Source organism: Plectropomus leopardus, chromosome 17 (assembly GCF_026936395.1).
Source record: "Plectropomus leopardus strain MGB_pleo_1.0 chromosome 17, ASM2693639v1, whole genome shotgun sequence".
NCBI classification, from domain to species: Eukaryota; Metazoa; Chordata; class Actinopteri; order Perciformes; family Serranidae; genus Plectropomus; species Plectropomus leopardus.
In genome coordinates, this window is record NC_142192.1 from 26,846,738 (window position 1) to 26,860,073 (window position 13,336).

General features: G+C 39.8%; 2 protein-coding genes across 2 annotated transcripts; both read right to left on the reverse strand.

Annotated features, from left to right (window-relative positions):
* Positions 1-4,331: 4,331 nt before the first annotated feature.
* Positions 4,332-7,945, reverse strand: LOC121958316 (free fatty acid receptor 3-like). The gene is made up of 2 exons (XM_042507218.2): positions 7,747-7,945; positions 4,332-6,294 (listed from the first exon to the last, which is right to left on the reverse strand). Exon 2 carries the CDS (start codon positions 6,269-6,271, stop codon positions 5,276-5,278), a length of 996 nt encoding a protein of 331 aa, XP_042363152.1. The 5' UTR covers positions 6,272-6,294; positions 7,747-7,945; the 3' UTR covers positions 4,332-5,275.
* A 2,923-nt stretch (positions 7,946-10,868) lies between these two features.
* Positions 10,869-13,182, reverse strand: LOC121958142 (free fatty acid receptor 3). Its single transcript, XM_088090309.1, has one exon. The coding sequence runs from the start codon at positions 13,028-13,030 to the stop codon at positions 12,035-12,037; it is 996 nt and encodes a 331-aa protein (XP_087946435.1). The 5' UTR covers positions 13,031-13,182; the 3' UTR covers positions 10,869-12,034.
* Positions 13,183-13,336: the final 154 nt, after the last annotated feature.

Genomic DNA, 13,336 nt, shown 5'->3' on the forward strand with positions numbered 1-13,336 from the left:
TTCATAAAAAATAGAGTTTTTTATCCTTATTCCATAAAAGTCTCTGCTAGGCTGTTTACATGTCTAATGGAAAATATTCCACTATTTTTTTTTCTACTCTGATAAATGTGCCCTAACATGTTGTTTGTCATGTCAAAATACAGAAACGTGTTAACGGCTGGAGCTGCTTTTTATCAAGCTTCATACCATCACAATAGTATTTTTTCAAAGTTAACTACAGTTGGCACCGTATGTTGCACTGTATACATGTGCAAATAATCAGATTAAAATCTGAATAATACCTGCATATCCCACATCTTAATAGGAAAATGGGCTAATTATATATTTTAACAGAATATGTTTTTACACCACCCTTATCATAACCATCATAAACGGTTTCAACAGTATGAGATTTTAATGGTACAATAACTGTCTCAGAAAATATCATGGTATACAATTTAATACAATTATTAGCAGTTATAATGACCCTTTTGAGAATGAGAACAGAAGAGTTAATCTTTGAACAAATGCTTTAATATAATTAAAGACCCTTTTTTAATGAAAGTTTGTGTAAAAAAGGAAGTCTGACAGGCAGTTGAGAAGGATGTAATTTTGTGTTTGACTTTAATTTTTAACTGGATTTCGATCTTCTGGACTTTTGGGAATATATGAGGACTGTTTTCATCACAATATTATCAGTCTGTGTATTATGATAAAGCACAGTAGGTGAGTTATAGCTGTTTTTTTGTTGTTTTTTGTGTGACAGAAGGGTTTATTGACCTTGCTCGGGTGATTGTATCTTGAAATTGTCATAAATAAAACAAGGTGTGTAGCTTTCTAATAACAGATGTAAACCACTTCAACACAGCAAACCAAGCACTTGTTCACTTATTTTACTGATTTAATGAACCAGACGAGGGCCCGCCAGCTGACCGACAGATTGTTCTAAGACTTTTGTTATATGCACAAAGGACTTGTAGGACTTGACTTGAAATTTTGGTTGCTATTTACCCAAATCTGTATTATTGAGCACTTCTCTTCCTAGATAAACCGTCACCCTGACAGGTGTGGCACATCAAGACCCTGATTAAACAGCATCGTTAGTGCACAGGTGTGCTGTTGGGTTCATAAGAAAGGACACTCAGTGTGCAATTTTATCTTGGAAAAAAAAACAACTTTTATTCAGATTTCACATGACTAGAAATGCATTTTGGCATCGTAGATACCCCAAAGAATCAGTCAGTATCTGCTGTGACGCTTGGCCTCATGCAGTGCCACATCTCAGGCTGCTGATTATGGCCTGTGAGTGTTGGCCCACTCCTCTGAAGTGGCTGGATGAACTGCTGAGGCTCAGCAGGAATTGGAAGTCGCTGTCAGACACACCAACCCAGAAAATCCCAAATTTTCTCAGCGGGTGACACGTCTGGTGAGTAAGAAGGCTGCGAAAGAACAAGGATGTTTTCAGTTTTCCGGTATTGTGTACAAATCTTTGCAATATGGTGTTTTGATCTAACTTGCAAACCAGGCCCACTGATTTTATTTTGTTTTAACTAAGTCATAAAAATGCGTAGGACATAGAAATGCATACATACTGGAGTAAAACATAGAAATGTATTACATTCATGCATTTTTTCCCCCTCAGTTTTCCCAGAAAACTTTTCCCAGGCAGACTTTATTATTGTTATTGCACAATGATGAGAGCTGATGACCTTGTGAGATGATGTGAACGTGCACTGACGCGGTTTACTTTTGCTGCTTTTGCTTTGCTGTGATTACAGTAAAAACCACAAGTTCCTGCATATTTCCGCTCCAGCGTGACTTTAAAATAGCTAATTTCTAACACCTGTGACCAATGTGACATGATAGACTGTAAACCCACACTACCACCTTGTGGTCCAAATATTATCGTCTATACATACCAAACTATATAACAACATAAAATAAGTATACATGCTAAATGGCTCCCACATATCTCCCACGTATCTTGTCAGTCTGCTCGTCTCGACACAAATAGCCATCACACCATCACCTCCATGTGATGCAGTGGTTAATATTCTCCTTTTTCTCTGACATTACTACACTGTATGATGTTTCAAAAAGCTTCTTTCGACTATTAGCCTGCTATTACGGTATTGTTTTGTTGTCTCACAATCTCAAATGAATTACGTGGTTATCTCGGGGAAATCACAGTTTCATTGTCTCGAGATGTGATTATTTATGTTGTTATCCCTGGAAAACAGTTGAGCTATCTCGAGATCTTGAGAAAATGATCTTGTTATCTTGGGAAAATGGGGGAGAAAAAAAATTAAGAATGTACAGCTGCTTAGGCCTTCCATACATTGCTACACTGATATGATATTTCAAATAAGATATTTTGATGAATAACCTACTATTACAGTATTGCTCACCTGCTAGAGTGTGCGACCATATGCCAAGGCCTTTGCAGCGGTCCAGGTTTGATTCCAGCCTGTGGCCCTTTGCTGTCCCCCTCTGTCTCCCACATTTCATGTCAATATAACTTACCTATCAATAAAGGAAAAAATACCCCAAAATTAATCTTACGAAAAAAAAAGCATATCTTTGGGGAAAGACAGTTTTGTTCTCTGGTGATCTCGGGAAAATTATCCCGTTATCTTGGGAAAACAGAGGGGAAAAAAATTATGAATGTATGGCCACTTAGGGCTTCTCTATATTGGTGTAAAATACAAGCTATATTTTATTTAGGAAATGCATGTGTATATGTATGCGGAGTAAAAGTAAAAGTTGGCATAAATATAAAAACTCAAGTAGAGTACATATATTCCCAGGAAATTCTCAAGTTTTGTAACAAAGTAAAACACAACTGTATATGTATAATAATATAGTTTTACTGGAATTGAATAAGCTGAATATAAAACATGTAACCAAATGACCCTGACATGAGGATGATTAGGGTGAAAAAGAAATCTGCAATAACTGCATCCCACATTTATTGTATGTCTGCAGACTCTTCACCTGCTGCAGAACATTAAATTAGATTCATTAAACTTTTTTATAAATTACAGGTGTACACAATAAACTAATAAATGAAGTCTGTGCTGAGCCTGCTGCAGTATACAGCAGGACACTATAAACGGATGTTATCTGTGTGTACATGCACTCAGCTGTATAGGAGCGCTGCGTTCAATATTACTGACAGGAAATGGCCTGAAGATGGTTATCAGTCACTCCTTGTTTGAAAGACACACCTCATAACTGCGCCTCACTACCCGTTGTGTAATCTTTTGTTTACACTTCCGCCTCTTTGTGCTTATAACTCTAAATTAGCTCTGCGCTGTGCTGTCTCGACTTCCTGCTTATGTAGTCTAACATCCGCTGGCTTTTAATTGCTTTATCCCTCGCTCCTGTAAAACACTCATCTTTGATTGAACAGTGTCCTCGCTGCACTGTGAGTCCCAGAAAAGGATGTTTAACCAGGACAAAGTAGGGACATGTCCTGATGGGACCAATTCCTGCTCCCTTTGTGCCCAAAGCTTACAGAGAGTACAGCTGGGTCTCTGAATACCACATTAACTGCAGTACTCTACACACAGAGAACACATTTTCCCACAGTCTTACATGACTCACATTTGGGGCACTGTTTTCGCCTAGTCTGTATTGTCATTTAAGCTTTGTCTTTTGAGTTTTGCTGAGCTTTAGAGACCCTTTACTGTTAGTAAACACGATGACGTTTTTTGGTGGGCGGGGCTTAGCTGGAGGCAAAACAAAATCTCTACAACCGTTAGCTAGTAGGTTTTGTTCGCTTGTTTTCGACAACTGAGGGAGACCATACGACCCGAAAGTGGAATGGACGGACAGCTACACTGATAGATAAACAAAGTGTGTATAATCAACACAAACTAGTGGGCATTTAATTCCTTACCTGCCTATAACATGAAATACCGCAATGTAACTGACGATTTTTTGTCATGTGGTCCGACTTTCTGCCCAGCCGGCTGCTACTCTTCCTATCAGGTAAGACAAAAAGTATTTTCTGTCGTAGGCATGAATAATGTTATGTTTATGAGGGTTATCATGTTCAGCTAAACAGAAATTGGGGAAGTATCAAGAGGGATATTGGATTTCTCTGTAATGCTAACATTTTAGCACATTAACTATCATTAGCTTCGTTAGCAACACAAAACAGGAAACTGTTCAAGTGATACATGTATGTGTACATGTGTATATACAGTACATAGATGGCATTAACATCTTTTTGATATAAGAAAAATGGGTGCTGGTAATATTACTAGTCCTTTCTGGGCAGCAAAGCTCAGAAATTAAAGACTGAAAACAAATTTCAGTTTACAAAGTTCATTTTTAATGGTTGTCTTTGGTTTCCAACTGCAACGACAAAGCATTTTTACTCACCAACAATAATCACAGCAGATCTGGAGACTTATCATGAAACAGCCATGTTCACTATACTCTGGTACTGGCACAGTATTAGCTTCCAAATGTGCAAATTTCTTTAAATGAAAGATCCACAATAGTGTCACAACATTTACGTTCAAATGATTAACAACTGCTCATTTAAAAACTTATTCACAGGTGGTACTAAAGTGTCACTGTTCTGTTGTGACATCTGTATATAAAGAAACATGAAAATGCATCATAAGCTGATGACACAACATTTTAGCAGTGAGAGTTTTAGCTTGACAAAAACAGAAGATAATAACTCAAAATAAACTTGCACATTTGAGTGTTTATTATATTTATCCCTTTAAAAGGAGATTAAACTAAAGTATAAGAATGATTCAGATTTCGGGCCGATATAGCCTGCATATGGCTCTCAAAGAAGATGGAGGCTGATGTTTCTGCAACAATGCTGTCCCAATTTTAGCCATAACCTCTGTATGAGTGCAGTGATTAGCTACACAGGGACTCACATGCGCTAACATGCATGTGCAGCCAGACCATATATCACAACAAAAAACAGAGAAGATGTAGCTTGACTTCATTCTCTGCTCAGGATGGCATTACTTCACCATATCTTTAAATAGCAAATAGCTGTTTTCTGCTATATAAATATTCTGAATACTGTGGGTTATACAGAACTTTTTCGCTCTAGAGCAAATTTAACCCACATGATGTGAGAAAAGGACTCTTAACTTGTCTGTTAGCCACAGTGATTGGTTCATCTTATATTGGCTCACAGCCCTTTCATTGGTCAGTGACAAATAACAATTCAAAACCATTAATTTTGTCTTTTTTTGTTGCATTAAATAAGCAAAAATACCAACAAAATACATTTAGGCCGATAATTTTTCAAGAAATTTCAAGGACGCGGTTCTTCCCTATATTTGTCTGTCTTGGAGGGTCTCTGCTGCGGACAGTGGGGCTCGCCTCCACACCTCAGGATGTGCAGCTTTGCGGTGATGTTCCTGCGGCAGTGACTTAACATGCTTCTGACAGCCGCTGAGGAGAAGTAGAAGATAATTGGATCCAGGCAGGCGTTGAAGGTGCTGGAGAGCAATGCCACGTTCCTCCAGTCTTCACTCTCCTTACGAACAAATCCTACCACGTGGGAGGCGTTGTAAGGCCCAAAACAGACGGCAAATACTATCAGTGTGCCGAGTGCCAGACCGATGGCACGCAGCCTCCGGCGCCTGCCGATGTTCGGGAGACGGGACAGGATGAGGATGAAGTTGACGTAGCAGAAGCAGCAGATGATGAAGGGGACACAGAAGAGAACGAAGAAGAGCTCCAGGCGGACTGGCAGCAGGATCTCGAGCTCGTCCTCCGTGAAGTTTAGGTAGCATGTGGGTGGAGGTGGGGCAGAGTCGCTGGTGGTGCTGCCATTCTTGTCGTCAGCGTCTGCCCCTTTGCTCCACTGGGAGTAGGGCATGATGTAGACGATGCTAAGGTTCAGAGAGGTCACCACCCAGAACATAATGCTGGCCAACACGGCGTAGCGCGGCCTACGACACAGGGAATACCTGAGGGGGTAGGCAACTCCAAGGTAGCGCTCCACGCTCACAGCAGTGAGGAGCAGGGTGCTGTTGTAGATGGTGACGTAGAACATAAAGCCAGAAAAGGGACACAGGGCATAGGGCAGCAGCCAGGCCATGTCGTCCGAGGCCTCCTTCATTTTAAAGGGCAGGAAGGCGAGGAAGATGAGGTCGGAGATGGTGAGGTTGAGGAGGAGGATGTCTATTGGGGTTGCCTTGCGGCGCACCTTGCGGCAGAAGGTGCAGAATGCCAGGATGTTGGCAGGAACTCCCATCAGAAAGGTGACGATGTACACGGAGAGCAACAGGTGAGAGTTGAGCATGGCGGGACGGACTCTTTCAGACACTGGACAAAAAAAAAACATGACTCAGAAAAGTAAAACATTCAAGAAAATGAAAAAAGCCCAAAAAGTTTGACTTCTCAGGTCTAAACCCTCATTCCAACTGCACAAAAAAGTAATTAATGCCCGCTAACATCTGGTTTTTTGCTGCAATAGGAAAGGTCAAATGACTCTCCTGTAGTTACGGGTTTTACTGCCTCTGGCTCCGATTAGCATTGATGGAGACACAGTACCTGGATGAATGCGCTAAATTTTAGCTGCTTAAACAGTGAGATACAATGACAGAACACAAAATAACATCTGTCTCCACCTAAGCAGCATTAAAACATTGATCCAAGTTAGTCTGCATTGAGTTTGAAAGAGAGACTGAATATGTAAGAGATGTAAAAAAAAGAGGTCAGTCTTCAGAGACCTCTCTTTGACATTAAATGGAAACACACAAAAAACCCAATCACTGCAACTTTACTGCAATTCTGACTATTTAAAAATGAATATCTTATTATCATCTCTCTCTCTCTCTCTCTCTCTCTCTCTCTCTCTCTCTCTCTCTCTCTCTCTTCTCTCTGTTTATCATAAGACTACTGCTGCAGGAGTGTATGCATCAGGAAGAAAGGTGCACACACACAGCGACAGGGCTAACTGTAAGCATCACATGGTGAACTTCACATAACACTTATTAACCGAACATTGGGACTTTTAACGGCTCAGTGTCGGATGCTAGCTGATGCTGCTTGTTAGCTTGTGCTGACTGAGAGCAGGAAGATAGAGGCTGGGGACGGTCTTTCAGCACTACGTTGCACTCTTCCCCCCAATTTAAAAGCATGAACAACATTGAGACGTACTGTACAAGCCATGCATTATACATTTATCTGAAGATTTTTAAAAGAGAGTATTCCAGTTCTAAGAAAATATTTGGAAAATAAACTAGTAAAGACAAAACTATATTACTTAAATGCTTGAATACATAAGCAGAAATTACAACTTAATTACTCAAAGAAACCCTTTTCATTCATTTGCAACTATTGCAAGTAGAGTTGTCACAATAACTTTAGATAAAAAATATATATCATCTAAAAAACCAAGGGATTTAGATTGATAGATAGATGCAAACGTTTTAAAGCAGAGAGTACAGAAATCAACACTCAAAAAGCCTTCTGTACTGGGTAAATGGATGAGGCTTGTTCTGCAGTTCTCTTAGTGTCAAGAAGTCCAAAAAAAAAAAGACCAAAACCAAAAATGTATTAATCAATCTTTGGGTATGAAGGCTTTGGATATAAAGAAAATCCTACACAAATGTAAAATATAACAGCTTTAACTTCCAGCATTTACCTCCCCCAGTTTTACCAAACACCATGCTATCAAACAAAAATAAAAATACGAGAAAAAATTAAAGAATCAGATAAAAATACATCTATATAGAGCCTCATAACTTGCTTTAAAAAGCGTGGCCGACTCACCTGTGTGAAGCTTGAAGAACGAGGCTCTCCATCACCGTGCGGCCGTCTTGTCTGAGGTTGCGGCTCTCTGGCAGCATGCTTCACCTCCCGGTAGCAGACTGTTTGATCAGATCAAAAGGCTGCACTTAATATGCCTGTCCTACTGAATACCCGCTATCTTTCCCTCAATAGGGGGAAATTTAATAAGCTCCTGACACAATCATCATTCTCCTCGCTCTCCAAACATCATCTCCCAGCAACCGGCCTAATGCTGGGTGTGATAAAGGTGAAAATGTGTCGTAATAACATTTTTTTTGTATGACAGGCTTGACAGAAAGAAGGTCAAGTGTTACATCACTCAGAGACTTTTTCTGTCTTTAGTGCCCACCAGAGGGCAGGTTATTCAGATGTTCACTCTACACGTTCCCTCTGAAAACTTTATATTATTTGCAAAATGTTTAAACAAATATGCAGTGTGAAGGGGGGTTAAACCTTCCTTTGTTAGTTTTATTCACAAACAGGTTTGCAATTAAGTCCTTAAGCCACTTACAGGAGTTTATCTTTTTAAAAACTTAACATAATCAGAGTTTGTAGCAAAAAATGTGTACGTTATTAAAAGCGGTTCTGTGTTGGAAAAAAGATGTAAGTCATTCTAAAGAGAAATTTTCTTGAAATGAATTCGTATCTCAAAATAAATAAGAAAGTTAATATCTCAAGAATATTGAATATTATAATATGTTTTGCCCTTTTTTGCTTATTCATCAAAAGTCTGATACAGTTGATCATTCCCTCCTCCTGCAAAGACTACTCAAGCCATCAGAAGGTTCAACATCTCCTACAGTGTGTGTGATTGATTGATTGATTGATTGATTGATTGATTGATTGATTGATTGATTTATTAGTTAAAGTGTCATGCACTTAATTGTGCTAGACGAAGTGTTAAAGTGGGTAATGTTAGATCTGAGTTTCTACCAATAACAAAAGAAGTCCCACAAGGTTTAATTTAAGGACCAGTGCTGTTCACTATTTGTATAAATGATATAGTTTTGTCTTTGCAAAACTGTGACGTCCACCTATATGCAGACGACAAGATTTTATACTGTTGGCATGACTGATTTCAACTGTGACTTTACTTAACATGTTTTAACCGACTAATTTTTGCATCATATTATTATTCATTCTGATTTTTAAAAAATAGTTTCTATTATTTACTAAAATGATGATATGATGATATTGTACATTTTAAATAGTTTTTATGTCATTGATCATGTACTCAGGTATATTATGACTGATGGTGTGTTCACACCAAACGCAGCAGATTTATTGGTTGTTGTTGGTTGAATGCGGATCAAACTGTTCGAGGGAACAGATGGGTTCAGTCTGCAGCGTGTGGAGTCACTCATCTCACCGTGATCTGTCAGTTTGTTTCACACCTCTCCCACCAGCCCCCTCTTTATACCGTCTGTCTGCACAACAACATTTTCAACAACAAATCTGTGATTACTCTGCAGCATGGTGCCAAATGATCCATGACTGATCTGAGTTTGAACATTAACACACATTAAGACAGAGCTAACAGCGATTACGTTGTTACCATAACATAAATACAAATGCAGTTTAGTAACACACAAATGTATTTCCAAGGAAACAAAACATGTTTACACCATGTGGTTCATGTGCAGGTTACACACCAAGACTTAGTTTTTATCTTTGTTGCGCAAATGTTTTCTGTCCTCATATAAAGTATTCAGAACATGTGCATTTGTCCCCCAAATTAAACATCATCGTAATAGAGGACTTATATTTTGACAAAATTAAAGACATCTACGCCATAAATTGATGCAGAAAAGCCTAAAAAAATCACCAGAATGCAGGAAATTAAGTGTTTGATACTCAAATTTTTCCCCAATAAGGAAAAATATATGTCCTTGTGCATTTTTAATATTTTTTACCAATAATTCAAGCACCCCACCTGTATTTGCACACATATTGAGCACATTGAATCCTCACACTTCTTTTTGCAAACTTTTCCAAAAATTTGGCAGAAATTCCTCTGTTAAACACAACTGACGTGATAAATATCTATTTCACTGATTGACATGTTGCGCAAAACTTGATTAACTTTAATTTTATTTAGCTTATAATACTTTATTTAATGTGGCAGTCCTTCATTCTTTGGTAAATGTTGTAATTTTCCTTTTTCCAATTCATTTCAGATCAATGTCCCAAATCTCCAGAGTTGATTTTAAGGATCATCGGGTCACCTGTTGCTCAGGGTGTGGAGACCGACTCCTGATTAAGAACTGAAAGCTGCTCGGTTAATTTCTTCTCTGGGCCAATCTGGAAGTGACGACACCATTTCGGAGGGCTTAACAGAGGTAGGAAAGCACACACTCAGGATATTCTGATCTTTCATCTACCCAACAGAGACCTCATTTTAGCATTTAGCATTTATTCATCCAGAAACTCTGGTCTTTAGGCCCCTTTGAGACTTATTTGCTGTCCTGTTTTAGGCAGATTTTGTGCGTTCTGAAACATAAGAAATATTAAAGACCCCCTTTCCATCTGAATCTAGTTCCTAGTGTTTTTGTTTTTTGCTTGCCAAATGATCACCCAAAGCATGCAGGCTTCTTCTAATTCATCTTTTTCTTGTCCTTCTTGTTCCTCTTTTTGTGTTTTATATTGTTAAAGCTCTTGTTAGAGGCATTTCTACAAGTGAATATTTATTATATTATGAGGTTGGAAACTGGTTGCTCGCTGCTTCTTGACCAGCTGAAATCTGGGGTATCGACACCGCTACACTTAAATATAAGATGCCCATTCCATCCACGATGACAGATAATCCATAAAATGAAAATTGCAGTTGTTAACCAAAACATGATAATGATTACATTTTTTAGTATTTATCTTAGCTTAGCTGACTCTCTGAAACTCACCACGATGTGTTTTTATCCCCCAAACTGACTTTTAGTTTTGTTTCACATCATTTTCCAGCTAAAAGCACGTGTGTCTTGTAGCCAAGAGGAATTATTTTAACATTTTTTAATCCTTAAAATTTTAAAACAACAGACAATCAACACAAGACAATTGTAAACATTATGCTTTATTTTGAAAAACATTTACAAATACACAGATTTAAAATCTAGTATATTCAGAGACTGAACACTTAATTCTCAAATATATTTATTAAATTCTATAATTAATTCCAAACATCAAATTGTTGATAAGTCTTTAAGTCTTTTCGTTTATTCTCGTCTCAGCAGGAGAAGCTCAGGTGTGACTAACCACATTAACGATTTCCTTCATTTGTGAGCCCTGCAACTGAAACACAGTGAAGCCACAAATCTGTTGCACCTGTGTTTGAGGAGTCAAAAATCAGCTGTAGCAAAGGTCTACTCACACTATCCAGTCTTTTTTGGGGAAAAACAGTTTTTTTCTTTGTAGTAAATTCCTCTGTTACAGCGTGAAGCAGTAACTAATAAGACACCAGATGGAGCCATTTGTCACCAAACTAATTGTCTGCAAAGTTCAGCTCTGTTTTCCGCTGATTAGATTCAGACATGTTGAAATATGGAGTTTGAAAGAGAACAGTTCATCCATTTCAAAGATGTGCAGTTTCCTTGACTCTTTTTACTGACACGTTGGCCATTTCACAGTGTGTATCACTCACGGGAAACGGTATGAGTCACATTATTTCATTGGAAAAAAAAACTTACGCAACATGGGAATGGAAATGGAATAAATCAAAAAGTTCACATCTGTAGTCAGACTTGGAAAACAACTTTTTTCACCATCTTCTTCTTTAGAAACATTTGAGATAAGGAGAAAAAAGGAACCTGATAACAACAGGATGTAGCTTCAGTAAAGTCATCCAGCCTTGAACTGAACATTTTTATTTTATTTTACCAGAAATATTCCCATTGAGATCCGATTTTCAAAAGAGTCCTGGCCAAGAAAGCAGTATGAAGAATTTCACATAAAAGAACAAAGAGACTGAAAACTTAACAGCAAACAGCATAAAAATCCACACATGAGCAACAGACCTAAAGCAAACAATTGAATTAGCAGCGTTCAAAAACCAGAAATGTGCATTCAGTGTCTGCAGCTGACACTAAGATAAGGAAACATAAACTTTAAATAGAATAAAAAAAACTTTTGAAAAGAGTAGAGAACATAAGTAAGGAGGCAGCTCATGTAATATGACACATAAACATTATCTGGATCATTTGCTATTTCATGTTTTTATCTCCTTCTGGATTTGCCCGATTATGTTTTACCAGAATCTCTTTAGTCTCCACCCACTGTGACCTCACTCCTGACTGACTTTCGTCACCTCGGCCCCCGCCTGGCTCCTCTCAGACAGCGTGTGTGTTTGCTTGACATTTACAGCAGTGCTATTACATCGATGCCGACGCCCCTCAATCCGGCTGAATTGGCTTTGCCGCCCGCAGATTCTTCCCATGACTCCCTTCGACACTGCTGGCGACAGCATTAGCATGACGATGGGCTCCAGGAAAACATTACAGGAGCTTGTCAGCATGGCGTACGTCCTCCAGTCCACATTTACCCTCAACACGAACCCCACAATGTGCGAGGCGTTGTAGGGCGCGTAGCATACCACAAACACAGCCAGTGTGGAGAGAGCGACAGTCAAGACTCTTCTCTTCCCCATGGGGCGCAAGTTTGAGCGCCACACAAGGGTGACACAGCGCAGCGTGCAAAAAGACGTCACAATGAGGGGCAAAAGAAACAAGACAATGGCCATCTCAAGGCGTAGAGGTAGCAGAACAGCCAGCTGGGACGCGTTGAAGTGGTCGTAGCACGCTGAGGTGTCGTCCTTAACGGAGACAAAGTTCGCGCCGCCTTCAGCCACCAGGGCGAAACTGAGGTGAAAGAACACCAAAGCCCACAAGGCAGCGCTGATGAAGCAAGAGATCCGAGCACGCCGGTATCTCTTGTACACAATGGGGAACGCAATGCTGAGGTAGCGCCCTACTGTCACGGCGGTGATGAACAGGCAGCTACCGTAGAGTGAGGAGAAGAGGAAGAGGCTGTAGATGGGGCAGACGGGCGCCGGCAGCCTCCAGTCCTGAAGCAAAGTCTCCAGAGTTTTGACGGGCAGCCAGGCGACAAGCACCAGGTTGGCCAGGCATAAATTGAGAGCGTAGACTACATTGGGTGTTGCGCCACGCTTGCGGGCCTTGCGCACGTACACGAAGAGGACCAGGAGGTTGGCAGGGAGGCCGAGCAGGAAGGTGAAGATGTAGATGGATAGGGCGACACAGTCCTTGGAGGCCACCTGCATGTCTTCAGTTTAGGACATGGAGGCAGAGAAAGTGCTGCCTCCAGTTTGACAAGGATAAATCTCAACAGATCAGCTAACGAATAAGTAGGTGCACAGTCATCCTCGTGTCGTCTCCATTTGTAAACCGCATTTCAAAAGACAAAGTCCGTTTCCAAGCTGGTCTGAGAGCTTCTGAATGTTTCTCATACTCTGAAACGTAGCCAACATCTCTGAGAAAAGGGTGACATAGAGGGAAAAAAAGGAGGCGGTGGCCACAAAGGTGCTGGTGGATGTAGGCAGGAAGGGGACGAGGTGCACACGACATCG

Coding starts and splice junctions, on each gene's coding strand:
- LOC121958316 (XM_042507218.2), bottom strand. CDS start 6,271: ATGCTCAACTCTCACCTGTTGCTCTCCGTGTACATCGTCACCTTTCTG.
- LOC121958142 (XM_088090309.1), bottom strand. CDS start 13,030: ATGCAGGTGGCCTCCAAGGACTGTGTCGCCCTATCCATCTACATCTTC.